At 34.3% G+C, this 24,938-nt stretch overlaps 1 protein-coding gene across 1 annotated transcript in view; it reads right to left on the bottom strand.

The window, feature by feature from the left end:
* Positions 1 to 2,640: 2,640 nt before the first annotated feature.
* The window catches only part of HtrA2 (HTRA2-related serine protease), an 81,459-nt gene continuing 59,161 nt past the window's right edge, over positions 2,641 to 24,938 (bottom strand). The window contains exons 5-6 of the mRNA XM_090414953.1: positions 16,912 to 17,083; positions 2,641 to 3,382 (exon numbers count right to left, since the gene is read on the bottom strand). Coding sequence (XP_090271079.1) covers positions 3,211 to 3,382; positions 16,912 to 17,083 — 344 coding nt within the window. The 3' untranslated portion in view covers positions 2,641 to 3,210. The remainder of the gene's footprint in view (positions 3,383 to 16,911; positions 17,084 to 24,938) is intronic.

Below are 24,938 nucleotides of genomic sequence, written 5' to 3'. Positions count from 1 at the left end.
ATTGTGTCAGTTGCTTTTTCTAAAGCCTCAAAAAATTCCTCCACTTCTACCTTAGTAGAACCTTCTGTGGGACCATAGGCACAAATAAGTCTCATTGTCCAGTTCCCCATTCTCATATTTGCCCACATTACTCTACTTGAGACTGACTGCCATTCAAGAAGATTAGCCTCGTATTTTGTGTTGAATACTATGGCTACTCCTTCTTTTCCTTGATTGTCATTGCCTGAATATAACATTTTGTATTTATTGCTCAGAAAGATCTCACCAGTTTTGGTCTTTTTTGTTTCAGTCACCCCTATTATGTCGATCTGGTACTTATCTAATTCCTCAGCTAGCTCCATTTCTTTGCCATTCAGGCTTCTTACGTTGATAGTACCGATCTTTAACTCTGGTGATGTTGAGTTGGGGTTTGTTTTCAGATTTGTTCCAGTAGCTGACTTTTCGCTGTTCGCCCTGGTTCCCTGGCGAAAACAACGGGGGCCTTGTTTAACCGGGCGACGCCCCAGCCGGCATGAAATTTTGTCATGTTGTACCATCATTCTATATTTTGGTTTAACCAATAAGAATACAATTTGGTCGGCTAAATCCCAAATTGCCAGCCCATCCTCGTCCGTTCAGTATCCAAGTAGATACCCAACAGGGTGCACCACGAGAAGGTGAGGATTGGACATTAGGTCAGAAGCCCTGGTCGGTTCTCCGCATTCCTTTAAAGGCTATGTGGAGGTCTCCTCTCAGTTATACAGCTTTGACCCTTAAGCACCCCTTGTAGTTTAATTTGTAAATAGAAGTAGTAACCATTAATATTTAAATATAAGTGAGACTATGCAGAATATAGTCTCATGTTAAAAGTTTAATGGATTGAAACAAACACCAGGAAAAGGATTAAAAAAGGTATTTAATTCTTCCAATATTTCATCTTAGGGAGTACAAAATGAAACTTGTAACACATGCACAAAGGCAGCACAAAAATTAAGTGAAACACATGGATGAAAGACTAGTCCCAGCTAGGTGGAGGGGTGCCCTCTATGGATACCTGTATACTGCCTAGGATGTTTACATCCGAGCTAGGACCACCTAGTCTTTCATCCACGTTTCACTTAGCTTTGTGTTACCTTTGTATGTGCATTACAAGTCTCATTTTGAACTCCCTGACAATGTCTCTGTAACTGTGTTGAAATATTGGAAGAATTAAATACTATTTTTAATCCTTTTCCTAGTGTTGTTTCACTCCATTAGACTTTTAACATAAGTTTCTTCCAGAACTTAAGCCTTAACATAGTGTGTAGCCTCATGTTCGACGACGCTAGATCAACAGGTTTAATCTTGGTCATTAAAGTTGAACTTATCTTAGGCCTCCCCCCCCCCCCAACTGGTTCACATCATTTAATAATTTTTGATCATTATATCATCATCATCATTAGTGTTCTGTCTCTTGACAGGTCCAATGGTATAACTCAGCAGATTCTCTTCCTCCAATTTCCTCTGTCTCTTGCTTCCCACTTCATTTCTTGATCCCATTATATCATCAAGCATCATTAGTCGTCTTCTTCCTCTTGATCGCTTTCCTTCAATTTTCCCTTCTGTCATTCTTTTCAGTAGGCTGTCTCCTCTTAATACATGTCCTATCCAGTTATGCTTTCTTCTTCTTATGGTCTTTAGTAAATTCCTTTCTTCTTCAACTCTTTGTAATACTTCTTCATTGGTGATTTTTTCAGTCCACTTTATTTTCTCCATTCTTCTCCATAACCACATTTCAAATAAGCAATGAATTTTAAATACTTAGGTGTTAAGAATATCACAAGCTGGCCTGGTTGGCAGAGTGGTTAGCATATCTGCTCTCCAGCCAAGAGGCTTCAGGTTCGAATCTCAACTAGGCATGGATGTTTGTCTTCCACCTTCATACATTCATTCATACAAGTGAATAAACACTCTCCCAAAATGGAGTGGGTCACCATTTGAGAAGTAGACCCAACCCTCCTGCAATGGGAGAGGCCTTTACCCCAGCAATGGGGAAAAAGTTACAGGCTGGAAGAACAACACAAGTAAAAGAACATTTAGGGCAAACAGATTTATTATCAAAAATAAAAGAAAGGAATTAGACAGGATGATTTGTTCAACCACTGCTGTTCAATATTAGTCTAATGAATAACAGAATTAAAACAACTCAAGAAAGAATAAAAATATAATGAACCTGATTTGTTAAGCAGAACAATGTGAAAGAAGAACAATAAGAATTCATACACCATAACTATGACAAGTACAATAATCCAATTATCTGACCATATGAGGGAAAATTGGTTTGTCTGTCAGATAACTACAGTACTATTACATGGTTCTCTACAGAGCAGTTGGTTGAGATGAAAAGGTCAGATAAATGATAGATACTGTACTAGAAGAATGAAGACTGTAATAAACATTGATGGATATCAGATTTAACACCTAAGAGAAGAAAGATTAGATAGAAATATGAGATCATATCAGTAGTTAACTGCAGTATGCTTTTAAGATCTTCATTCATTTTTTATCCACATCATGAACATGGAGACTGGCCATCACCTGCTATCTTCTTTGGGAGGGGGAAGCCATTACAATATTTATTTCTTTTGTTAATAATACATCAATCAGATTGCATTTTTTTAAATTTTTTATTATTAATCGCAACTACAGTAGTCACTTATTTTCACCTATCAGATGTTTAATTCTTTATTAACAAGTATGTAGACCACAGCTTATTCCATTGTGGAGGGGGAAAAAATCACAGGAAAAAGCAACTGATTATGATCTCTCAATTTACAAGTAAATATTAATCCAATCCAAACATGAACAGGCAATTATATATTAAAGTGCAAGACACTTATGTTTGGATTTCAAATTGTTTTCAAAAATTTTTAAATAAAGAACAAAATAATGTTCTGCCAATAGGAAGGTTCTGTAGGAATTTAAAAGAAAGCAGCTAGTGAGCAAATATAATAACATATATAGAATACAGAGTAGTTATATTTAAATTCAGTAATACAATACGATATGATATCTACAAATACTGTAGCTAACAAGCAAAACAATGAAGCTTATAAAAATATTACAATATTCTGAGAAAAATACATTTCCTAATGGCATTTTAAAATTAATTTCAATTATACGTGTTATTTCTTTTTAAGGCTTATTCAGAACTCAGTGAAACCAAGACTGTTCGTTTTTTGCACGTTAGAACTAAAGAAGAGGAATATCTTGTGGCTGGACTGTAAGACTAATAATTTCATTTTTTCTACACACTTTTATCGAAAGAGGTTTTCTTGTTTCCAATGCTTTGTAAACATGAGCTGATGATTTAACAATATCCCCAGATATATCAATAATAACATCACCTGGTTTGATCCCGCTCCTATGAAGAAAGGAAAGGACATGAAATACAATCTAACATTAGAAAACAAAATTTTATACTGTAATTTTTTAAATATAATATATAATGTTCATTCATTCTAAAAATGTTTGTTTTTCTTGTTTACACATCATTCTAGAAAATTATAATTTTTCCTCAGCAGACAGATGTTTAAAAAGTATTTCGACATGGCGGAAAAACTAATTTGATTTTTTATATTTTTCGCTTATGGTCTGAAAAAACAGCATTTTTTTCAGACTTTGCAAGGTTCTTTATATATAAAGGTTTATCTTGTTTAAATGGGAAAAAAAAATCCTTTCTGACCAACACTACCTTGAAAGGAATTCATTAATTTATTTTCGTTTATGCTGATGTCAGGAATTTTATTTTTTTTTGGAATTAGGATGTGCAGTATAGTTCATATTTCAGAGTGCATATAGTTAGAACATGGACTAATTTTGTAAAATATGCCATAATATCACCTGACACCGAAATACTGAAAATACATTTTATTGCGATTTACTTGAATGATAAATACCAGGTTTTAACTTGTATACATTTTATTTTATTTATATTATATGTATATCCTCTACATGTTTCACAACATCATCACTCTCAACAAAAATTAGGTATAATCGAAACTTTGAAAAATAGAGTTTTAAACATACTAAAAATGATGAAATCAAATGAAAACAAGAACTTCAAATCCCATTTAATCAGTTCCTCCAAAAATAGGCACTAAAGAACCATCCCATGACGATCCAGAAATTAATTACAAAGGTATGGCATCCATTTTATAAACATCTGGATGTATACAAGATTCCATGTTCTTGATACGGGTGGCAGGTTTTTTTTTCTCCCGGAAACTCGGATTTTTCATCCTGCATACAGACAAATCAGCCCTTCAGAACACACACAATTTATGGACAAAAAATACTAGTTGTGGTAGTGGTAGATGACTGGTAGTAGAGGTTCGGTGTAGTGGTGGAAGTGGGTGTCCTCCGACGATGAGTCTTCGGGCTCCTTGGAGGTTTCGCGAATAATAATATTTCTATCTAATCTAATGTGTAGTGTGCGTCAGACTGGGAGAAGTTTCAAAATCTGCAACAAAGAACATATAAGTGATGTTGAAAACAAATGGGAAGGGAAAAAAAAAGCAGTCATAGCACACATCTTCAAAGAACATTACATGGTAAAATGGCAAGAACCTCCATATCCTACTTAGAATTACTTCAACAGGTTGTTCAAGGGGGTCCTCTGAGGTCATGCACTCAAAATCAATCAAGGAATGATCTTTTGCAACACATGCTACTTGTAATTAAACTATCATTCCAGTCTTTTCCACTTATAGGTATTAACTGCTCTTGGAAAACATTTAATTTTTTCCAGTTTTTACTTACGTTAAGCCACCTCTTGATGATGCTGTTAGCCACATAGACAGCAAAAACATCTAGTATAAATAAGTTAAAGCCTGGTATTTATCATTCATACTGAATAGTACTTACGGTGATCAGTGCTTGAAGATTCTACACATATGCCATATACTAGACAGCATAAAAATGGCTAGGATTACAGTTTTTGTGGTCTCTTTTCCAACTACTTGATAGCAACTGAGAAAGAGTAGATATTAAATAACATCAGCAATGCCTTTTATGGCTTGTTTGTTCTGCATGCATATTTTAACCTGACATTCTCTGAACAGGATCTTTTGCAGTTAAGCCTTGAACGGATGCCATTATTCACTCATCTTTACTTCACTTTGTGTGCACAAGAGTTTAGTAAGATAGAACCCACAAACATTCATTAGTAGATTTTAAAGAAAGTATACTATGTTTAACACGTTCATTGCCAATCATGCGATGCGAGTTCTCACCAAACGGCCGATCACGCGTTATCGCATTGACGTCGCTAACTAAATAAAAAAATAAAAAAAATTTGGCCACTACACGAAATTCCAATTTTCAGCTTGGCAATGAAAGTGTTAAAGGATCAAAATACTCCCAGTAAATCAATTTCTGGTTAGCAAAGATTTTCACAGAGCATTTAATCTGAACACTATAATTTTTTTTTTTTTTAAAGATATTCCAAACAATAGCAAACTTCATGGTTAAATGCATTACTTTTCAGAATAATGAACAAGATTCACAGGTTTATAATGTCTGATGCACTTAAGTTCAACTATTCAGCACTGTTTAAATATGTTGTTTGATTGATTGGCAAAATCTCTTGCAATAATAGCAAAAGATGTCAACTGTGTATTCTTTGAGGTGGCTGACACTGCTAGACAGGGAACATATTTTATCCATCATTTCTAGTACAATATTTTTGTCTTTCTTATGAGCATAATTTCTCTGAAGAGATTACCTTGCTTTCTGCTCAAAAAGAGTACTGTTGTGAAGTTCTGAATTGTATCAATCTGTACACATCTCAATCTTCCCTCCAATTTGTGCTTCTCATGTGTTAACTTTTCACCTCTCACTCTATAAGTAATCTTATTTTCGTTTCTGCTTATACATTTTTCAATGCTAATTAATGTCAAGGTCAATTCTAAAATGTCCATTATTAGTTTACTTTTATATTGTTGGGTTAGCCTTTTTGTTAATGTCCCTATTCCATTCCATATAATCAGTACTATCCTAATACCCTTTTCTCATGACTCAAATCTACATTTCTCTATTGCCACCCTCAATTCCAATAAGTCCCATTTTGAAACTTGTCATCACTTTACTCATTCAAGACGTTTGTCTTGGCGAATGCTATAGCCACCTCTTTCTTTCTGTGATTTCTAGTGCCTGAATAAAGAATTTCATCTCTTTTTATATTTTTTCCATTACTACCTATCTTCAATTCTGCTGAGATTATAGCCATTGTTCCTAGATTCAAACCTTGCATGTTGGAGGCTTAATGGATTGTATACATCACTCAGAAAGGATTAAAACAGATTTTAATACTTTCTATATATTTCTACAGGGATTACAAAAAATTAATGTAACATATATACAAATACCACACAATACTAAGCTAACCACGTAGGTGACTCTAAAGTCCTAGAATGTAAGGTGGCATCTCTGATGATTAATGTTTCCCAAATCTTCAGAAGTTTAATGTAACTGTATTGATTTAGATGTGCTTGATTTCTGAGAGCTACTAAGGATTCTAAAAATAGTCTCTCTTTTTTGAATTTACTGAGGTGGAGCATGGTGATTTTTTCCCAAGAGATCCTGTGGGTTGTACCCAAGACATGGTCAGCCAGGGCTGATTGAACTTGTGTTCTTCTAAGAAAAACACAAGTCATACATCTGTAACCATGACTATGGTCAGTCAGGCCTGGCTGACCATGTCTTGGATACAACCCATAAGGATTTCTTGGAAAAAAACCATCATGCGCCACTACAGTAAATTCAAAAAAGAGAGACTATTTTTAGAATCTTCAGCAGCTCTCAGAAATCAAGCACATCTAAATAAATACAGTTACATTAAACTTCCAAAGATTTGAGAAACATTAATCATCAGAGATCCCACCTTACATTCTAGGCCATCTAAAATTGCCCATAGAGGGTGCACCACCTAGATAGGACTTTAGAGTTGCCCATGTGGTTAGCTTAGTATTGTGTGTGGTACATTAGTTTTTTGTAATTCCTGAAGATGTCTCAGTGACACTGGGATGAAATATAGGAAGTATTAAAATCTGTTTTAAACCTTTCCGAGTGCTGTATACAATCCATTAAGCCCTCACAGCACTTAAGCCTTAACACATGGAAGCAATACAGCCAGTATGACTTCTGATTATGTTTGTACCATCTTAATGCATTTGTGGTCTAAGTAGTACAGAATACAGTTTGATGAGTTACTGCCAAACTTTAGTCCATCCTTGTTCATTTAGTATAGAAGTGTACTTACTAACTGGAGGCTATATTTCAAAAGTAACAGTCAGTATCCTGCATTCCTTACAAGCTATGTAGTGGTCACCCACAATTATCTAGCTCTGTTCTTTAAACCACCACTATACTTAAATTTTTAAGTCAAAATTTAAAAATGAAATAATAGCCAATTAATAATAATCTTTTAACATTTTATTTAAGTGAGATGTCTCTCTCTACCTATCCCTGTGATCAGACATGCCGTCAACAGCATTATGGAACTGTGAAATGCTATCAACAAACCAAATTTCAACAGAAATTTAAAATTATAGGACTATGTGAAACTAATAACTGCTGATGAAGTTTTACCAGTGTAATTATGGATTTTTATTTCATTTTTTTCTATTATAACCTGTATTCTATTCATTTTTTTCTATTATAACAGGTACTTGATCAATGTTTGACCAAAGAAGTTATTATTCTTGACCCACTGTAGTATGCACCAATGTGGCTTGTGTTATCCTGTATATATTCCTGAAGATGACCTTGATATAAAGGTCAAAACATCAAATTGTATTTTAATATAATTAAAATAAGTTCAGTTCTCTAACATGATAGTGTGTCTCTCCATAATTATTGATAATGGTTGCTGATCACCATATGACTCTAAAAGAAGTTACAAATGCCAATGTTATTGTCATCATCTCCCTCCCACCTTTTGTAATTCTTACAAAGAAACATGCAAATATATGTTATTTTCGATACTAGGTTAATTTCTTTAAATACACAATTCAGAAAATTACAAATGATATATGAAAATGCTTAAAAGACAGGATCTTTAGCATTGTTAATAACTGTTCAACCTTTACTATGGCTAATTAGAGGAGACATGATTATTTAAAGACAATAATAGCTTTTATCTCTAATAAAAAATCATCAGATGTATCCACAAAATGCACCTTGCAATTAACTCTTAATATATTGAATTTTTTAGGATAGAAGGAATAGTTTGTTACAGTGAAAATCATGACCCCCTGACAAAAAAACAATGATTATTTTTAAAGAATAAACAATATCTAGGTTTCTTATAAAAGGTTAACAGTTTCTGCAAAGAATATAGAAAGCATTTTTGAAAATTATGGAGACAACTACCGTGTTTGAATAAAAACTTTAGTTTAATATAACTAAAATCTACATTCGACGTTTCAACTTTTATGTCAAGGTCATCTTCTGGAGCATACAACTATACACAGAAAACAAGCTACACTACAATCAAACTGGTTTGTTAAAAGATACTGACCAACCGCTGCAACAATTGTTGGCCTGACCTCTGGTGAAAAAATATAAAATATAATAAAATAATATTTTTTTAAAATAAAATATAATAAATAAAATTTTATTTTATTTTTCACCAGAGGTCAGGTTTGTTAAAAGATACTGACCAACCGCTGCAACAATTGTTGGCCTGACCTCTGGTGAAAAAATATAAAATATAATAAAATAATATTTTTTTAAAATAAAATATAATAAATAAAATTTTATTTTATTTTTCACCAGAGGTCAGGCCAACAATTGTTGCAGTGGTCGGTCAGTATCTTTAACAAACCAGTTTGATTGTAGTGTAGCTTGTTTTCTGTGTATAGTTGTATGCTCCAGAAGATGACCTTGACATAAAGGTCGAAACGTCGAATGTAGATTTTAGTTATATTAAAGTTTTTATTCAAACATGCATTCGGATCACTGTGTAAGCTTAAAAAAAAAAAAAAAAATAGAAAGCAAATGTATAATCTATATTACTAAGGACAAGACTGGCTGAACCAAGCATTGACATTGAGTGAATGTTATTTTGGGAATCAGCACTATCCTAAGAGTACAATAAACATACACTAATAAAGACAGTGTGTGTGTACACAGTGGCGTAGCTAGGGGGCAGCACTTTGCATTTAAGAAATCTTGCCATACCTTCTACAGAACAACAACAACTGAGTGATGAAACAGACTTTGACAATGTGATCGATTTTGCTAACGGAAAAGCAAGAAAATAACATTTTAGAATGTTGGAAGTAAAGTTTTACTTCAAAAATAAACATAAGTGTTTTAATTTATTTCCCTATACGTCATTTTGACGTGTATTGAGAGGGGCAGCAAAAGCTCTAGCTACGCCACTGCGTGTACATGTTATTGTATGGGCACCTCTGTGAAGTTCAAAGACTCATCACGGGAGGCCCAAACTATCCACACAAATTATCATACTTCTCCTTGAACCCATTCACAGACAAAGCACTGACTCTGGCAACCAATTCCATTTACTCAAAACTTTCCAAGCAAAAAATCTAGTCCTCATACCTCTACTAACCACACTTTTAATCAACTTCCAGGGATGACCTCTTTTTCTGCCTATTCTAGCCAAATGCTGAAACATTTCACCTGCATCAATGCTATAAAACCCTTTAAGTAACTTAAATGTTTCTATCATATCCCCACTTTCTGCAGTCCACTCACCATCTTTGCTGCTTACCTCTGAATCCTCTGCACCACTTCATCCCCAAGAGACCAGACCTGGACATATCAGGACCTTATAAAGAGGTATAACACTTCCTTCTCTCTCTCTCTACTTGTTAGTGTGTTCTTCAATACATCATAAAATATTACTACCAGAATCACTTACGTTTACCGTATTTTCTGGTGTATAAGACACACCCAAGAAATTTAATACGATTTTCTGGAAAAAACCTAAACTTTACCTAAACCAAAACAACGCTCACAGGCTACTCTGACTGCATGTGTATGAATAATTTTTTTGAAATGGCAATGCCATTTTGCCAATTTTCTTGCACCCATTTCAAAACTTCGGTCTCTAGTTCTGGCCACTTCGCAATTTTTCCACGTTCCGCTTGCTTTTAATTACGCAAATTGTACAAAATCTCCTTCTGACCACGGCAAGTTCTAATCATTTTTTCTGTAGGCGGAGGTCCAAAATGTCTTTCAGCTTCCCATGTTCTTCCGCATATTTTACAACCTGCAATTTGTAACTTGAAGTATATGAATGTCGCCTGTTTTTTTCCATCACTAAAATCTACGAGGAAATATCAAACTGAACACAAAATATCTCAACACGTCAACTCAATACTGATAAACATCGGCCACGATATTATGAAATTTGAATAGGGACTCCCCGTACTTAGCCAATGACATGCTAGAAGTCACGTGAAGGTCATGCATCAATTTGATTGCACCATTAACCGCCTACAAAGATCTTGGAACATAAAAAGGAGTGCGTATGACTTTGAAAAGAGGAAACAATCTTTACTTTCATTATATAAGATACACCCCATTTTTAAGATGAATTTTTAAGGTAAAAAAGTGCGTCTTATACACCGGAAAATAGGTAATTTAAATGTCTTTATTTGTAACATTTTTGGCTAAGGTTCATAGCCATTGTCAATATAATTGTAGGAAATCACAAACAAAAAAAGAACAATATCAGATGTCCTAAGTATAAAGCCACAAAATACTATCTAATCTTCTTTCTAATTTAATGGATTCAATGGGGAAAAAAAAAAAATTCAATAGATTTTAAGAATAAAATTTTAGGATTATCTTACAACTCACAGATATTCTAGTAAGTTCTGATGTAGTCTCACTCTTTACAAATAATCTTCTGACAGATACAACTGAATTACTTCTTAAGACTTTCCTCCTGATAGCATAAAATTATTCGACTTTGTTCTGGCAGCTAAAGTATCCTGAATTAATGACAAACTGTATAAACAGATAGAATATGGGGTCTCCCCTTTCCCCCAACTCTAATTAATTACTTTATGGAACATTTCGAACAACATATTCTGGATGTTTTTTAACCAAAACCATTGGTTTGGTACGGATACTGATTATGTGTTTGCTGTATGGAACTCTTGCTTGTCCAATCTCCATGAATTTCTTGAAAAAATTAATTCAATAAATGCAAGAATCAAACTTACCCTGGAAAGTAGAAGATAACAGTTTCTTCTTTCTTTCCTGGATGTTCTCATTTTACATCAACCAAAAGGTAGTCAACAGTTCACAGTATATAGAAAATCAACTCATAAGGGTAAATACATTGATTCTAACTCACATCATCACCCTTGTCGGAAAAATCATGTAATCAAATCTTTAGTTGACAGAGCTCATAAAATATGTTCTACAAATTCTTAACAAAGTGTTTATTATCAGAACTACCTTTATATATATGGTTATAATACAAAAACTATTGAAACATTATCAATAATTATGGCTATCATCCTAACCCATCTCAAGTAGAAATTACCACAACTTGTATATTCCACATGTTAAAGGACTTTCAGAAAAAAATAGCAAGATTACTTCAATAGATTAAATTACAAGTCTCTTTCCATCCAGTTCGCAAACTTAATACTTAAAAAATACTTTTTAGTGCCTTACATCAGTTATGTACCCTGAAGATGCCAACAGCCTTAGTTGGTGAAACTAGTTGGTATAACATAGTTGTTTATTATATGCACTTGATCAATATAATCCCATTAAAAGTCATTCCAGAGCTTTTTGGTCAAGAAAATTAAACGTTTTTTAACATGAATAGAATTCATGAGGAAATCAAAAGAAAGGTATGCCATTTTGAACTCCTTAAATGTAAAAAGGCCAAACTATTAAATCACCTCACTTTTTTGAAACTTTTTCAGTTATGTACCCTGAAGATGCCAACAGCCTTAGTTGGTGAAACTAGTTGGTATAACATAGTTGTTTATTATATGCTTTTATCAATATAATCTCATTAAAAGTCATTCCAAAACTTAATACTTCCTTATTTCACTTAAAGACAAATATCCTCCTCTTTCTTATCCTGGAGTTTACAGAATCCCCCTGCTCTTGTGGCTTATGTTATTATGGACAAACTGGTTGTTCTGCACACATTTGTCTTGAAGAACATCAGGAATGCATTTCAATTAAACCAAACAAATCTGGTTTAGCACACTAAAGTGTTACACAAAAGTTATTTTCTTCTGGAAAGATGTGAAGCACACATTCACAACCCAAACCTGAACAAAAATGATTGTCTAAAACTTTCTCAATTTTGGGAAATTATACTAACTAATACTCACCTTCATGTGTTCCTTAATTTCTTTTGGTTATATTTAAAAATTATTTATTAACTAAATTATTTTATTGTAATTTATTTTGAATATCTATTAATGCAGATGAAGCTATTCTCCTGCAGCCAATAGTGCACATAATATCACATGCTTTAAACTGAATTCTTTTTTTTTATTTTTCCTACAATTGTATTGACAATGGATATGAAACTTAACCAAAAATTTTTGAAATAAAGACATCTGGTAATAATATTTTATGATGAATTCTTCCTCTTACATCTCAGTTTTTAAAAGTATTCTTCAATAGTCAAGTGCTCTTATTAGGAGCTACTTTAGCAGTTTTCTTAAACTTCAACTCACTATCCACCACCAACCCTAAATCTCTAGCTTCATCTATTTCCTGGAGTAGAGTTCCATCAATGTGGTACACAGCTTATAATCTATTTATCCCAAAATGCATGACTTTTCATTTCTCCACATTAAACTGACACCCATTAACAGAATTATTAACAGCAGAATCATCTCCTATATCCAACTCAGCTCTCACTCTATTATAAAAAATTAGTAAAATACTAAGGCATGACTAACCCTTCACAAAGCCATGTTGCCCCCTCATAGAGCATCATATCTTTATCAATACATTGTTGAATTCTCATCTGACCAATTTTTCAAGTACTTTTTACCACCACTGCTAGGATACTGATTGGTCTATAATTTGCAGTCTTAGAAGCTCCCTTATGCAAGGGAATTATTTTTCCCTCTTTCCACTCCCTCGAAACTCTATCACTGTTAGAGAATTGTCAGTTCATTTACACATTACCTCAAAACATGAGCTAATATCCCATCTAATCCCACACCTGTATTTACACTAAGATTCTGCAATTTTACCTTCAATTCATCCACCTCCGTTCCCACATAAGTCTGTCACACATGCCATAGCATTAACCTCACTTGGATAATATACCCTTGCAAAGTGATCACTCAGTAACTCAACTATTTTATCTGCTTTTGTCACCTCATTACCATCATCACTCATTAAGGTTAATCTTCCATAGTCATTCTTCCTCTTGCCACATAATGAAAGAACTCTTTGGGATTTCCTTTGGCCTGTTCGGCTAGATTCTTCTCATAATCTGATTCTGCCTTCCATGCCATGCTGGTCACCTTTCTCCTTATATACCTTACCCAGCATTTTCTTTTTGTGAAGCGCATGCTTAATGACGTTAGTTATCCGTTTAACTCCTACTTGATTAACTCTCCTTAACTTAGGTATACAATTTAATATAGCTTCCCCTAGATACTCCTTATCTCCCAAGCACTACTAACATCCTTGCCTTGGAGAGTTTTATGCCGTAGCATAGCCTCAAGCTGTCTCAGCTTGTCATAATCACCTGCCTTGTAGTTCAACGTGTACCCTTCTTGACAGAAATTCCTCATTTTTTTACAGTCTCCCAAGTCCAGATTGCATGGTCAATTTCTTCAATTGGAGAAAATGTAGCCACCTTAGTTACGGATAGCTCCTCTGATGCTATGACCAGTTCCAATACTCTTGCACCTTGAGTCCAATCCATCTCATGTTGCAGCAAACAATTATCTCTCAGTAGGTGTATAAATTACATTTCCTTCCAATCTATATATCCATAGTTGTAGTCTCCCATAATAATCACTCGACCTGCATTCATTACACTAAATTGCTGATGATTGTCTTCCAGATCATCCCTGGAATTCCTTGGCCTATAGCAGCAACCAACCGTATATTTTGTCTTGTTACCTTGATATCACACCAACCTCCTGCCTATCTCCTATTCTCTTTGGCTACAATTCATCAGCATATGCTATCATCAGTAGTACAGTACCCCCCCCCCCCATTTCCTATCTTCTCTCTCTCTCTCCACACACACAGTCAGTTCTCAACTTACAATAGGGTTCCATTACGATGATCCTGCTGTAATTTCAGCCTTTGTTTATAGTGAAACAGTACAAGTACAAATTATAAAATTACTGTATACAGTATTGTACTGTAATAAATAATGAAACTTTAGTCAGTGTTCCTGTGTGCTTACAGAAAATAATCAACTCTAAAAGCATGGAGCAATTCTTCGATGCTACTTAATTAATCAAATGATTCATTGGAAGGAAACAGGGACGACAGGTTCAACAACAAATTCTTCAAATGATCAAATTGCTTTTTATTCTCTTCCTCTTTTGCAAATTTCTGAGCTTCTAGCTCTATAAGGTCTTCATTGTCAATCTCCAACTCTTTTGAACAGCAACATGTTGTCACCAACCACTCGTAAGGCTTTGTCAAATCCTATGAATGTATGAACATATTTTCAGCAGTCTCTTCCACACCATTCATATACTCTGCTGTCACCATATTTCATGTTGTATTTATATTATTGGTATATTGCAAGATATTTTAATCTTATCAAAAGTTTTTGAGTGTTTTCTCACCTTCAGCATTAGCAGCAGCAGAAAAAACATTTCTTAAATAATATGCTTGAAGGCAGAAGTAATAGTGGTCTATGAGATGCAGGAAGGTGGTATTCTGTGAATGTGTTAACGGGATGGTCATCGTCAAGTCAAATGTCTCATAAGTAAAGGACTGACTGTCCACATATTCATTCTAATGTGAACCTATGAAATGCTGTTAGAAGTACATAATTAGTCAGTCCTCGACTTACAACAGAGGTCTGTTCTGATGATTCCATCCTAAGTTGAAAATCACTACATAAACCATAGGAATACGTAAAGAAATAGTATGCCTAAATGCTAAAATATGTAGGTCTGTTTGCTTATATTTTTAACAATTTTACTTTGTTTACAGTGAAGTAATAGAGTATGCAAATGATAACATCAAATTACTGTACTGTAATAAATAACAAGCATACATTTCTATGTGCTTTCCAGTGAAATGATCAGCTGGAAACATATGGAGCAAAGTATGCTTCTTGAAATATCTGCTTCACTATTAATTTACCAATTCATAGGAGGAGGTAGGGAAGGCTGAGTTATCAACAACAAATTCTTCAAATTCAGGAAATGCAACAAAGTGTACTGAGGATGGTTCACAAGATGCATGTGAAAGATGTAGGCTTATCTTTTTTTTAGAGGGGGGGTTAAAAGGCAACAGCAGTACTGGACTTCTTTAAAAATTTGTACATTACATCCAACTTAGTCTGAACAGTTTGTGTTTTCTTTTCTGTATGAATTTCTCTACAGCAAGCAATTGGCTTGTATCATTCTGTCTGCTTTACTCAGAAGGTGGGGGGGCATTTCCTCAAACAACCGAACTGCCTTATTAGCTGCCAGTTTTTTTTTTTTGCTGTAAACATTTTTGTAGGTCTCAGCTTCTTGTTCTGCTTTTTTCCTTTCTTCTACTTCTATACTTTTAGATCTATAAGGTCTCTTTATTGAGCTCTTCTTCAACTGCACTACATCTTCATTGTTAACCTTTAACTTTTTAGTTCCACCTTGTCACCAATCACTTTTATACAGCTTTGTCTTCATTGAATCTTGTGAATGTACAAACATATAATTTCAGCAGCTTCTTCAGAACATCATCAATACCCTCTGCTGTCACCTCATTCCATGCTGAATCAACATTCTTTGTACACTGCAAGATAAGGAATTCCTTACAAAAGTCTCTTGAGGATTTTCTCACCTTTGGTAGTCTGAACAAAAGTATTTAAATGATATGCCTTGAAGGCAGCAATAACACTAATGCATGGGTTACAGGAGTGAAATGGTATTGGTGAATGTGTTAATAGGATAGTCGTTGTAAGTACAAGTAACGTAAGTTGCATATGCTGTAAATTGAGGACTGACTGTATTTAGTACTGTGGGTGGACAGAGGATTAGATATTTTGGAAATCGTGCTCCAAGACCGAACATAAAACTTTTCAATCTGCTGCGATCTTCAACAAAACATGGAAGTGGTGGTTTCATATAGGCAATGTAATAACAAAATAATAAAACAGCTTCTAAATTGCAGTCAACCTCCTACTTTTCAGTGCATTCCTCACTTTTTTTTATTTTTTTATTTTTTTATTATGAGATATGGAATTTACAGGCAGTTATACATAAGACAAAAATACAAAATTAACAGAAAGGAATTCTTTCTTTTAAAATTACTGCAATATTACTAGCTTGATTGTTGGGAGGTTAACGTGCTCACTCTTCAACTGCAGGTTTGAATCCCACTAATGCATGTGGATGTTTGTAACAGTCTTTATTGGGAGAAGTACTGTGCCCAGTGAGAGATAATCAGCAAGAGATTGCCAAATAAATACAAAATAAATAAACTTTAAATAAAGAAATCTTTAGCTTGGGTGGGAGTTTCACACACACAAAGCAGCTTTTAAAAATAAAGTAATGTCAGTCTACTCACTATAGCAAACTAATGAAAAGTCATGACCAAAGTCTCATGAAGAAATTCATTATTGCAAACTATCTGCTATAAAAAAAATGTTTCTCTGTTTTCTAAGTTTGTTATAGTGAGTCAACTGTATATGGATTTGTACTGGTCCAACCAATTCTTTTTTTAACATAGACAAATACTCACACATCAGCTGGTGAACCCATCGTTACTTTCCATATGAGTACACCATACTGAACATTAGGAAAATCTGGATGGCGTTGCTGTAGTTCCTGAATGAGTCCAGGTGTAAGGGTCAACATGGTAATGCCAAGGTAGGGTCTGGTAGAAGGAGCTTTACGGCCAAACCATCTTTTTTCTGCAAAAAAATAATTACAAAAATCACAAAAAAAAAGAAGAAAGCAATATAAAATAATCAAGTGTATATACCCAGAAAGCTTTATTTGGATTATCTAGAATAACAATTTCTTTGTCCTGTGTGCAGTTTCAATTCCCCATTATGCAGAGTGGAGGGACTTTTATGTGGTTTGCATTTTAAAACTTTTTTCAATGTAAACTCAAAACTATTGTAATATAAATATTTCAATGCAGGCATTCCATATTTTTGAGTCCATTCTATTTATACGAGGGAATACCCAAAAATAAATAGAATCCAAACTTGGTGCACACGCATTTTCTAGTTATGGATGAAGCCACTAGGCATTGTGAGGGTGCAATTTTCACCACCAGTCTGGCAAGTGGCCTGTGTGAAATGGTGTTCATTGTTTTAGCTGCTTTTTTTGTTTTCTTGTGTGTAAAACTGCAGCTTAAACTACTGTAATGCTTCAGCAAGCCTTTAAGAACGATGCTTTAGGTAAAACACAGGTCTATGAGTGGTTTTCCCTTTTTAAAAATGGGAACATGTTACTTGAAGACCAACCACAATCTGGCCAACCTTTGACAAGCAGAAATGATGAAAACATTAAAAAGGGTTTGCAGGAAAGCAATGAAGATCGTCAAAAGACCACTGAGCAAGTTTCTGAAAACGAATTTGTCATGAAATTTGTGTCAGCGAATTTTAGCAGAAGATTTGTAAATGAAACATGTGTCTGTTAAATTTGTGCCTCATTTGCTAACAGATGATAAAAAAAAATTACTTATTTTTCCAATAAACATCCTAATATTTTATTGATTTTTAGAGATCGTTCTTTTACTTTTGCCTGTATTATGTTCTCCCAATTGAAGTGTCATTTGTAAATATTAGAACAGGATATGATTTCAAACATTCCATCACGTGCTAAAATATTATTCTGTTTAATTCCGAAATTATACTTTATTAGTTCACCTGCTATCATCATTTTTGTTTTTTCTAATGATATTTTCATACTGAAAAATTACTGCACATCTACTGTAGTTTAAATAACTGACTCTGGAGGTTCTCTTCAGTTCCTGTAATACCATACCATTTGCATGTTCAACTAAGTTAAAATTCTCTTTTTTACAATTTTGTCACAATGTTTCTGGGATGCATATTTAAACAAACTATTTAAACAGATGAGCATGTATACTCTTTATCCTTTTAGTTTCACTTCAAAAGAATTAATAAATTTTTTATATAACTCATCCCATTTTTTGAGAATTTTCAGATTAGTTACTATGGAAGTTACTATTTCTAAAAGAAAATGCAGTTGTTGCATATTCTTTTCACTGTTTATATAGCTTTGTACAAATTATAAGATACATCATACAAACATGCTACTTTCACTGGAAAAAAAAACAAAAAAAACTTGAAATTTCAGAATTAATTGAAGAATGCAATAAACCAATATGAAGTTGCAAAATAATATAGAACAATGCATACTGCAATATGAAATTTTGTCTACCATAAGAAAAATATTGGCAGTACAGGTAACCCTCGTATAACATGGTACTTATACAATGCGTTTCAATATAACGCGGCCTACAAATTGCAGTAACCATTTATCTTTTCATATATTTTTCACCACGCAACTTAAATTTTATCTTCGTTAAATTTGCATCTGCCTATATCGCACATATAGTTATAAGTAGCGAATTTGTATTAGGGGAAAAACCTTTAGCATGCATGTGTGTGTCAATTGTTTACCGTATAAAGTGTTTATTGTTGAAAGTTGTCTTCATTTTCTGCCAGGAAAGCACAATAAAAATCATAAGTTAATCTCAAGCTGAACACTTTATTTTCTGGTGAGTTACATTCAATATGTAATGCTTTTTTATGTAAAAAATTTATTTTTATAGTAATGGCCACATAGTGGGCTTTTGTGATATAGTTGAAAACGAAATTAGTGAATTGATTGATGGAGAAATAGATTTAAATTAGGAGGAACTGGTGCAATTAATAGATGACGTCGAACTAAATGGCAGGGAAAATTCTGCCGAAGATTCTGATTGTGATGAATCCGTTAAAGAATTTAGCAGAAGAATTGAACTTGGCAAGAAAGTTATTTTATGGATAATGATCTCTTAATGGAGCGCTCCGTAAAATTCACAGGACAATTGGATATTTGTTTAGCTCCATATTATGAATTTAATAAAAAAAAATTGCAGCACGGTGGTAAGCAAGGTCTTATTACTGACATGAGAATTATACAAATGATGTCCAAGAGATTTCAAGTGATGACGACATCTGGCCACTCATAAATAAAGAACATCTACGAAATGTTAGTTTGAAGGCAGTGGTGATGATGATTAAAATATGCACTTTATTTTATTTTTCCTAAAACATTTATGCATTATGGGTAATGAAGTTTACATACAATTTGTATTTTTATAAGTTTATACTATGTATTTTGTTTCATAGTTTATGTTTTCTTAACTTACATGAATTACCTGAATTAAATAAAAATATTTTTGTTGGATATTTCATTGCCATTTATATAATTTAAAAAAAAAAAAAAAAAAACGATTTCGGAACATAATCCTACTTTTTCTATATAGTTATCTGAGTCTCGCATACATGATTTATATAATGCATTATTCGTCTTGGAACAAAAGTAGGTGTTTCAAATCACTCCTACAAGGGACCACAAGGCATTTCTGTGGAACCTAACATCCACATTATATGAGGGCTACCTGTATTTCATTCTTCATTCGAACCTTTATGAAAGCAAATGCATAATAACAGTTGGATACTCAGGAGACTTATCACATTGTTAGTTATGGCCAAAAGACTAATTAGTCAATATATATATATATATATATATATATATATATATATACAGTCTTACTGACTTCTTATTACTGTGTCTTGGAACAAAAGTAGGTGTTTTAAATCACTCCTACAAGGGACCACAAGGCCTAAACAAATAATGCCATGTGTGTGACCTGGGGTCAAGAGCAAAGTAATAGGTTGACATCCTTCTTAAAAAGTGGGAGATTGCAGTCCTTGGGGGAATACCTCACTGGGAAAGCATTCTTATTCCATCTACTACAGTTCTGTGGAATAAGAGACAACTCTGAGAGTAGCAAGTTTGGTGAATTCAACTGTAAAAGAATGTTGCTACCTGTTGCTTGTGTTCCTATAGGCTTAGCAGAAATGGAGATAATGGATGCTAGTTTTGCTTGAACAGTGTGCATGGAAATATCTATAGAAGAGGCAAATGCAGAAACAGACTATGAAACACTAGCTGAAGAGAAAGAGAGAGAGAGAGGTCATCAACCCACCAACTGCTCTCTTCTGAACTACATGAAGAATTTTTAGGAAAGGTCTTAAGCACACATCTAGAGATAAGAATTACTAAATTTATTTAGCTTATAAATTACTATGTCAATATTTAGCATTGGTCACCAAAGACATCTTCACAGGTACAAAGAAATAAAACTAAGCATGTGCATGCAGAAAGACTAGCAAGAAGACAAACAGAATATGAAAGACAAGATCCTACAGCCCTAACTGGTGCCCTCTATGGGTGCAGTGATGGAAACGAAACTCACTGAAGGTCTCAAAATAACAGTCTCCCATATTTTAGGTAAAGTGATGCAGCCCAATTAGTTCAGATTTGATGAATGTTGTAATGCTGTGGTAGATTCTACCATTAATCTCCCTGATTAATTTTGAAAGGGATATTAGAAAACAGCACTTTTAATGATACTTTTTTCAAGCACTGCTGCTTCATGATAAGGTGTAAATGAAGCTGGAATTTTGTCTCAAGCCACTTTAAGCTGTTTTGTTTTCCTGGACCATGTCGAACACATTTTGAAAAATCATATAGATATAGAGTGGGAATTTTAACAGAGTGAGGAATGAAAATCTCCATTCCAACATGGATAATTTCTGTAATAAAATCACAGGTATCTGAATCTGAGGAATGGAAACAGTAGTCTGACCATGAAAAGGAGAAGTAAAAGTCATGAAGATCTTCCCATTTAGCACTGTTGCAATACCAAATTAAACTAAATATCAACAGCAACAGTATACCTGAAAGGAGAACTGAATTAAAAAATCCAAACAATTTTCCTCCAAATTAATCTGTTATCTGACAAAACAACATTATCAGATCTTATATTTCTGTTTTCTACGGCACTTTTTACTTTTTACTGTATCAATCCACATAGATCTTAATCTTCCTCCAGGTCTTTTTCCTGTCATCATGCTAAAGAATAATTGTTTTGTTAATCTTTCCTCTCCTATTCTGCTTAAGTGATTAAGATTAGCTCTGCTAACAGCATTCCTGAATGTTAACAATGGCAAGATCTTTCAATAATATCCTCATTTTTAATCTGATACTACCATGGATTCGATTTGTTCACTCCCCTAATCTTTCTCAGAATTCTCATATCTGTGGTCTTTGATCAAGTGTTTTATTGCTAACCCATCTGATAGATCCATAACTTAAAATTGGTTTCAACACTGTCATGTATACAGTTAGTTTAGTTTTATGACTAATTTGTCTTGTTCATTATGTATTTATTGACTTCCTGTCATACCAACTTTGCTAATTCTGTTGTCTACTTCCATATTTAATTTGTCATCTTCACTAAAAATTGTGTCTAAATAGTTGAAATGTTTTACTTCTTCTATAGGTTCAAGAAGCTATGGTTGATATTTTTCAGTGTTTCCGCCTATATTACAACAGTTATTTAAACTGTTCATTTTTGGTCTAAGCTGTTAAAATTGAGAACTTTTATTGTTAAAAGACCCTAAGATTTAATGATTACAAATACAAAGAGCCAACAAGTTTCACTAGCCACTGTCTAGCATTTTCAAGGCTGTACTGGTGTGAAAACAAGTGCATCAATTTACATGAAAACATACACTTTAGTAACTGTTAGGCCGTTACATTTGATAATTCGTGTTTGATGGCGTGCATGCGTTCGAATGCTTCAGTCAGAATCCGGGAATACCTCTGCTTCTCTTCAGCTTGAAAAAAAAAAAAAAAAAAGCCAGTTAGAATTGTGGATAAAAACACCAGTAAGATGATTTTGTTATTAGGGAATTTGGAGTGTATGAAATTAAGATATGGATAAGAAGTTCAGAATGATTTTTAAAGAGATCAGAATAATTTTTAGAACTGGGGAAATGGTAGAACCATAATCAGGCGGGGATATCTTAAGCCACCACAGAAGGTCAAAAAGGGAAGACTTAAGATTAGGCATCCTCTGGCAAGGAACACTGGATTACACAAAAGCAGAGTACCATCCTCCTGGCAGAAAAAATTTTTACAGGGCATAGTTTGAACAGTTAAAATGGGCTGTGGTTGTTGTCTTACAGTGGCTGCAGTGCATAGTTCAGAAAGCCTGGAAAGAGGGACGAATTCCCAATGATTGGAGTAGAGCTCTCATAGTACCCATATATAAAAAGGGAAATAAAACTGAATGTGAGAATTACAGAGGTATTTCCCTACTGAGTGTTCCTGGCAAGATCTATGCAAGTATACTTGAGAAACGGTTGAGAAGAATTGTGGAAGAAATGCTTGGTGAAGAACAAACTGGATTCAGGCCAAATAGAGGCTGTCAGGATCAGATCTTCACTTTACGACAAATAGACGAGAAAGCATGGGAATATAACAAAGATCTGTATTTAAGTTTTGTCGATTTGGAAAAGGCATATGACAAGGTGCCAAGAGAGAAGCTATTCAATATGCTACAGTTATATGGTGTCAATGGGGCATTATATTAAGCAATATTTAGTCTTTATTTGAGTTGTAAGTCAGCAGTTAGAATTGAAGGAAGTACAGGAAGATGGTTTAATGTTAAATCTGGTGTGAGATAAGGATGTACATTATCCCCTCTGTTATTCATTATCTATATGGATCACATTATGAAGGAAAGTGGTATTAAACATGATATCAAAATTGGAGATGTTAATGTCAGCTCTTTGCTTTATGCAGATGATGTTATACTTCTAAATAAATCCACTACAAGTCTGCAGGATTATTATTATTATTATTATTATTGTTCCGGGAAACTCCAAGGAGTAGACAGACTCATCGAGGGAGGCCCTAACATCATGTCAAGAACAACTATTCAACATTCACACAGTATCTATCATACCTTGCCTCGAACTCATTCACGGTCGTAGCACCCACAACAGACTCTGGAAGCTTATTCCACTCATTTACCACTCTCCAAGTAAAGAACCTAGTTCTAACACCCTTGTCAACCACGCTCTTGCCCAGCTTCCATGCATGGCCCCTAGTCCTCCCACCACCAGTCATATTTTCAAAAATATCTTCTGGATCAATCTTATAAAAACCCTTCAGTAATTTGAATGTCTCAATCATATCACCCCTCCTTCGCCTATCATCCAATTTCTGCAACCCACAAATCTTCAACCTATTCTCATAAGGTTCATTCCACAGACCTGCTATCATCTTGGTCACTCGTCTCTGGACCCGCTCCACTTCCTCCCCATCACGAAGAAACCCTGGTGCCTATAGCTGGGCACAGAAGTCCAGATGGGGTCTTATCAAGGCTTGATACAGAGGAACAACAGAGGATTCTCTGACTAAATTGAATAAATGTTGTAATAGATATGGTATGAAGTTCAGCAATAAAAAGACAAAGACAATGAAAATAGGCAGAACATTTCAACTACTTAGGCGTGATTTTTAGTGAAGATGGTAAATTAAATATAGAAATAGATAACAGAATCAGCAAAGTTGGTATGGTGGGAGGTCAATTGAATAAATTCATATGGAATAAGAGAGAAATTAGCTGTATACAAGACATTGTTCAAACTTATGGCTCTGAGAGCTGGGTCAGAAGTAAAACACTTGACCAAAGACTAGAGACCGCAGATATGAGGGTCCTAAGAAAGAATTAGAGGCATGAACAGATGGCATCAATGGCAATATCATATTAAAAACGAGGATATTAGGAAAGAACTTGGCATTGTCAGCATCCAGGAATGCATTAGCAGAGCTAATCTCAGGTGGTATGGTCACTTAAACAGAATGGGTGCGGAAAGATTAGCAAAACAAGTGTTCTCTGCCAGGTTGACAGGAAAACGACCAGAAGAAGACCAAGATATAGGTGAATTGATACAATACAAAGTGCCTTAGACGATAGAAATATAATATCTGATAATGTTGGTATCTTGACAAGTAACAGACTGATTTGGAGGAAAATTGTAGATAGGAAGTTAGTAATGATGTAAATTTTTTTTCATATAGTACTATCATATCCTGTACACCCCTTGAGGGTGCATGGCAGGAATTTGATGATGATGATGAGAGAAAAAAGAGAAGTCTCCATACCAGTAATGCGGCCTTGAGAGTGCCCTTGCATATTATTATACTGCCTCCATCCAGGCATGATCATCTGGCAACAAGAGTATGTGCCAACTGATCGGAAAGTCTCCTAAATGCATTACCTCCAGGTTTGGTCCTGACACCATCTGGTTGCCAGCCTGCACAACTGTTTTACAACTGTAACCTCAAATATGGGGTTGGCTGTTTTGAATTTATGGCCAAAGCAACTCGGGCTTTGAGACTAGTGTATTATGTTCTGTTATTTATATTTATTTTTTAATGGATCATTTGTTTTAAGAGATGAAAAACCCAAATTTCTAGGAGGAAACCCTCTGCCACTTCCATATGAGATTGACTAACTTGCCTTCAGTTGAAAAGCCCTTATAAAGGTTCTTTGCATCCTAGATGGAATTTGAACCCAGGTCTTTCCAACCAAAGGGCATTGTTGATACTGACCAAGCTGAGGTTACATATAGGGGAGATAATGGATCACTACTAAATGTC

The sequence above is a fragment of the Typopeltis vanoorti genome, chromosome 26 (genome assembly GCF_054136105.1).
Source record: "Typopeltis vanoorti isolate ZY-2024b chromosome 26, IOZ_Tvanoo_1.0, whole genome shotgun sequence".
Lineage (NCBI taxonomy): Eukaryota > Metazoa > Arthropoda > Arachnida > Uropygi > Thelyphonidae > Typopeltis > Typopeltis vanoorti.
This window is presented reverse-complemented; position numbering and strand designations above follow the sequence as displayed.